This window comes from Borostomias antarcticus, assembly GCF_949987555.1.
Source record: "Borostomias antarcticus genome assembly, chromosome: 5".
Lineage (NCBI taxonomy): Eukaryota > Metazoa > Chordata > Actinopteri > Stomiiformes > Stomiidae > Borostomias > Borostomias antarcticus.
The window spans coordinates 28,424,023-28,430,022 of NC_140238.1; the positions used below are offsets into that span (position 1 = coordinate 28,424,023).

General features: G+C 43.7%; 1 protein-coding gene across 1 annotated transcript in view; it reads left to right on the forward strand.

The window, feature by feature from the left end:
• LOC311309730 (ras-related protein Rab-26-like) overlaps positions 1-6,000 on the forward strand; it is a gene marked incomplete at both ends in the record, with an annotated part of 82,208 nt that overhangs the window by 37,379 nt on the left and 38,829 nt on the right. Inside the window, one exon of the mRNA XM_084439053.1 lies at positions 5,235-5,276. Within this exon, the coding sequence (XP_084295179.1) occupies positions 5,235-5,276 (42 nt within the window). The remainder of the gene's footprint in view (positions 1-5,234; positions 5,277-6,000) is intronic.

Consider the following 6,000-nt stretch of genomic DNA (forward strand, 5'->3'; position numbering starts at 1 on the left):
GACGGGCCAACGGAATGTAAAATGATTTTTCAGCTTTCACACAAACTCGAACAACATGATGTTCCATCATAAACAGCGTGCAATTCCCCAGCAGAAAGAGGCAAGAGTTTCAACTCCCACCCTATTCCCACCAACCAGATTTAGAGATATTTGTCCTGCGGTATATTTGCTTTTTAACTATGCGTATGCATCCACCACACGTTTGATACCTGGGTTCCTTTGGAGTGAGTGCTGCAGCTGACTGCGCAGGCACGCAGAAATTAACGTGCCGCCAAATACTAAACAGCAAGTACTGTAGACAGCGGGCTTTAGCCTTCTGTAGCACAGGTGAACTGCGGTATGTTCTGTTTCAATTGACTCACGCACACACACACACACACACACCTACACATACACGCACACACACACAGTACATCTGAAATCCCCTAACCTGTGACAGTTAGTTAGTTAGTTAGTTAGTTAGTTAGTTAGTTAGTTAGTTAGTTACAGTAGTTAGTTAGTTAGTTACAGTAGTTAGTTAGATGGTTAGCAAGTTAGTTAGTTAGTTACAGTAGTTAGTTAGATGGTTAGTTAGCTAGCTAGTTAGCTAGTTACAGTTGGTTAGTTACAGTAATTAGTTAGTTAGTTAGTTACAATAGTTAGTATAGTAAGTAAGTAAACAAGTTAGTTAGTTAGTTAGTTAGTTAGTTAGTTAGTTAGTTAGTTAGTTAGTTAGTTCGAGAACAGTTTGTGATCAGTAGTGTGTGAGAACTAGTGAGAGTTGCTTTGTGCTCCAGCCAGTACACAGTAATGCCATCAGGCTTTGTTAAGCCCGAGCCTCATAAGTCCTAATTGTTTCGGTGTAAATCAAGCCATCTGTACCCTGAATGATCTCTCAACTCCCATTATATGGATCAGTAAACATTCATGAGCTGTCATGCCCAGAAGCAAAGGGTTGTTTTTTTAAAGAGTAGGGAACAGAAACACAGAGACTCTACTCATGTCTTCTACTGTGGTCGCTGTGAGAGATTCAGCTACCGCATCATCTAGTCTCGCAGCTTGTGAATATGGATGAGGGCTGTCCTCAGAGGCCCTCCATGAGGTAAACCCACTCAACAAGCCAACAACGATTTTATCGGCAAGTGCTCTGTGGCAGATTGGAGTATCCTGTGGGAGTGGAACATCTTAGCTGTCTCCTTGGGAAATAGCCAATCAAGGTGGGGGGCGGGGGGGGGGGGGGGGTCAGCTGTACCTCACGGTGACAGCACAGGGCGGGGTAATGTTGGCAGGAGCCTCTCCCTGTGAGCATGGCCGTGGTGTCGGTAAACCTATCTATCTATCTATCTATCTATCTACTGTATCTATTTATCTATCGAATATCAGTGATTAAATCCATGTCCCATACAGCAAACTCTGCGGGCTTGCACATGTAGGCTATAGAAGGCATTACTTATAACACCAGGAGCAGATAAATCAACTGAATCAGTTAAAATTCACCATTCAAATCATCACCTCCGGTGTACATCAGAAACCAAAACTAGCAATGTTTCTTCCCTGCCAGAAACCGAACTGAATGCACCTACAGTAATTGCTCTGACTGTAGATAAGATTTAGCTTTAAGATTTATACGGGCCATGCAAAATGCACTTGCCATGACAGTTCCATCTACCAGAATGTGTCTGAGATGGAATTAGTGATTGGAAACAGATAGTTTTGTTTTAATAGTACCTGTATTAAAATACAATTATTTAAATAATTCATTTTATTGCCATGCAGTTTTTCAACATATTAGGAATTGATGATGGATAACATAGAGACAACATTGGACGGTGCAGGGTCGAGACGGGACATTGCAGTCCAAAATACAGTACAAGATACTAATATGAAATAAGACTAGAAATGCTGCTCAGAGAGCACAGAACTCCCCCCATGAATGCATTTCATGGCTCTGTGCCACCACTCAATGACAATGCAATCCCATGTAAACAGGAAGTGAGGTCTAATTGCTTAATGCATCATTCCTTTGACGTTCTACTTAATATGCATGCTCTCTAAGGGTCAATAAGCAGAATTTAAACAACTTGCTCATCTTTCAAGCTAAGGGCTCAGTTCCAAGCTTAAACTACTCAGGCTGAAAAGTAAAAAAAATATTTAGGTTCTTGGCTTCTTTACGAAATGCAGTTCAGCTACCAATTCTGCCAGTCTCACATTTCAGCTTCCAGGTTTTTCAGCTGTGCAGTGTGATGCATTTGAGGTTTCAGATTTTTCACATTACGCATTTCTAGCAATGCTTTTGCAATTTCTTTCAGCTGTTCAGCATTCACACGCATTTTCTGCAGGAAATGCAATTTTCTAGTTAGTGACTGAAAACACACAATTTATTTTTCATAATATGCTGAATATTATACCTTGTTAATCTGTATAAGAGATGTCAAGACTTCCACAGTGATAACCTCTGAGTCATAACCTCCTTGGTGAGATGCTGAAAAATCTCAGGAAAGGAAATAACGTGGAGGCTGGCTCGACTGTGATTTACGAAGTGGCGTCTGGCCTGACCACAGTAATACTTCTGAGCGTGAACTTGCTGGTGTTTTTCAATGCAGAAAAATGCCAAACTAAATCTAATATAGCATGGGCTGATAACACATGGGTGAATGCAGAACTGATTGGGGCTGCCAAGTAGCCTTCCTGATATTCACGCTGTCCACCCAAAAAGGCACAAAAATATATCTGATAAAACGTTGGTTCATAGAGAAATAAGGTGGCAATGTGGATAAGATACCAATTCGTCTCACGTTCACTCAGTGAAGGTATAGCTCGGGAATCGCTGTACCATCTCATGCGTTCAGTGAAGAAAGCAAGGTGTACGTGAGTCGACTAGCACTGCCCGCCATGTCTATTCAAATAGACATACACTAACAAACACAACTGTGCGCATAGAACATAGACGTTTGCATCCAGAGCAATCAGATATTTAACGAACATTTACTCAGGGACTCCCAGCAGTGCTCTGTTCTACTATTAGTGATGAAATGTAATGATCTGGTCTGTTTACCACCAATGGGAGCCAGAATGGTGTGCTCGTAAATCACTGGACCAGCATGGCTAGCTGGCTGGTAAAGGGCAACAGGCAGGTACACACCTTAATAAGGTTAATTTACAGTATGTGTAGGTTTCCCTGATAGGCCGGGCAAACTGCTGGACCACAGGGATTGGTTAGTATGTTGCGTAACCATGGATATAGAATTCAGTTGTCTGGCCTCTGGCTCAATCCCATTTGAAAAGTTGTTTAGGATGATTCACAGTTTTTTACAGGGCAGTATAGTACTGTTTTTTACCTTGATAAAACTGTAAGTATTATTTTTTCACATCCAAGCAAGACATCAGGTTTTTTCTCTCTCTCTCTCTCTCTCTCTCTCTCTCTCTCTCGGCAAGACCCAGGCGTGCGTGAGTCTGGCTGGCTGGAGTTGGATCAATGCGAGGGTTGATTCAGGCGCTCTCGCTCTGTCTGTTGCTGCTTAACCTCAGTGTTTAAGCTCAGTGTTTACCATCGGGCCGGCCTCCTGCCCTGAGAGACCTGGAGCAGAGAGAGAACACACACACCATACTGAGCCATGGCTGCACTACAGCGGCTCACAGCAGGGAGTGAGAGAGGTGGAAGAGAGAAGAGGAGATGGAGAGATGAGGAGTCGGGAGAGAGATGAAACGACATGTCAGAGAAGAAGGCGAGAGAGATGGAAGGAGGAGGAGGAAAAGGGGGGCGAGGAACAAGGAGGGGGTGAGAGAGACTAAGGCCCAATCCCAGCACCCTTAGCCCTAGCCCTTGGCCCTACATCTACATTTTGCGCGTAGGGTAGTGTGTCTCATTCCTTTTAGCTTCTAGGGCTAGGGGGCATATCGAGGGCTAGTGGACGTTCAAACAGCCCTTCAAACCAGGGTGGATGCTGACTTGAAGCCGAGGGGTAGATGAAAACAGAATGCTTTGCGAACCGAGGCAGTGATATGAAACATAGGTGCCGATGCCGTGAAAAAACATGGGAAAGAAGCCAGATATCTTCGCAAATAATCATTCAAAAACGATACAATCCGGGGAATAACTTTGTTTAATGTGGATGGAAAGGAACATGTCATTGGATCGTTATGACACGTTCCATGTGACGCTCAGAAAAAAACACTATTCACGATGTCAACTGCATTTCATTCTTAGCCTAGCTTAACAGCATTTTGATGTTCCTTTAAATTACTTGTAGGCTACGGTGCAATATTGAATCTAATCAATAGAACATTTTGTAAATGTAGATTTTTGAGTGAGTTGATTTCATGTCCCATGTATGAAATAATCGAGCAGTACATTTTCGACATTTCCCCGCTCATCTGATATCAGTGCATTTCTATGGGCAGGACTAACGTTAGCCAATGTGTAAACATGCTTCCTGGCTGTTTAGTTGATTAATCTGTCTTGTTCTGTCCTGACATTTGGTCAGATTTATCACTGTAATAATAGTAATACTGTAACACCTCAGGGACTCCACAGAAAAGCAGGCAACTAATAAAATTCTGATTGAAGATGTAGCGAGTGGTGTCCCATTTCTTAGGTGAAGATTTCAACCCCTACCCCTAGTGGCTCCGTTCTGAAGGGCCACTGCCCAGTCAAGGGCACTCCAAAACTAGGGGCTAGGGCTAAGGGGGATTGGGCCAATTAGGATTGGGCCAAAGAAGAGAGGAGGAAGGGAGAAGGAGAGATAAACCGAGGGATGATTTAGTGTGTGAGGGAAATAGTGGGATGTGTGAGGTGGAGGACAGAGGGGTGAGTTTCTGGAGGACAAGGGCAGCTTTATTAAAAAGTGCCAGAGGAACATGGACGTCTACATTATTAATGGAGAGAAGAAGGGAAGAAGAGGGAGGAGAGAAGAGAAAAAATAAAGTTCTCTCTAGGTTCTCTCTACGTTAAGTGCGGACACACACACACACACATGCACGCACAAACACTAACTCAGAGAGACACTGTGCTGTCAAAACGTCAGTGAAATGATCTGTGCACCGAATACATTTAGTTTTTTGGAAATTATCTGTGAGCTTTGGTACTCTCTCATTTGATGCTTTTCATCCTCCTCTGCACTATTCCTCATCTCTAGAAACAGGATTTAGCATGTGAACTCTCACAAACATATCAGTATCAATTATTCCTCTGAACTCCTAACCTAATTAGACGTTCAATAAAATAATTACTTGTTTGTTTCTGCTTCCCATTTCAGAACAAAGTGTTAAACATCGACGGCGTAAAGGTGAAGCTCCAGGTAACAACCCCAACTACTTCAACACCAAACACCTGTCTAGGCTTCCTCTCCAGCCCTCTGTCGTTCTGTCACCATGAGCCAATGTTGGTCTCCCTTCCTGCTGGTCTCCCAGAGAGAGCGCCAACCCCAGTCCAACGCTGAGACAGAGAGCCAAACCCAGTCCAACCCTGAGACAGAGAGACAATTCCAGTCTAGACTCATGAGTCAGGCTCTAAACGCTGCGCTCAACTAGAGACTGAAGACATTTCTTCAGGTTTTGTTACTAACAGAGTGTGGAAACAATTTGAGAGATTGAAAAAAACCTGCATTGCAGAACTAATCCAATATCTTTAGGGGGGTCATTCGCAATGGGAGGTGAATGTTTTGTTTTGTTTGGAGGACATACAGTAATTTCCAGTAAGGTGGGTCCTCCCCCCTTTTGGAGATGTAGGCAGTGGCTGTGATTGGTGGCGTAGGTTTTCAGCACTGTTCTATCAACGGTTTTCAATGGAGATCTCCAGACTTTCAGAGGCGGAGATCTGGCATCGCAAGATCAATTCCAGACCAACCCTGAGACAGAGAGACAATCCTAGTCCCCTGCTCACTGCCTTCTTCTACTGAGCATGATCGATGTCCCCATTTAGAGAAGCATAGCTAATAAAGACCAATCAGAGTTTAGTAGCTCTATCTCTAGGAATCATCCCCAGGGCCTCCAGGCCAATGGCAGCCCCAGCTCCCGCGAGTC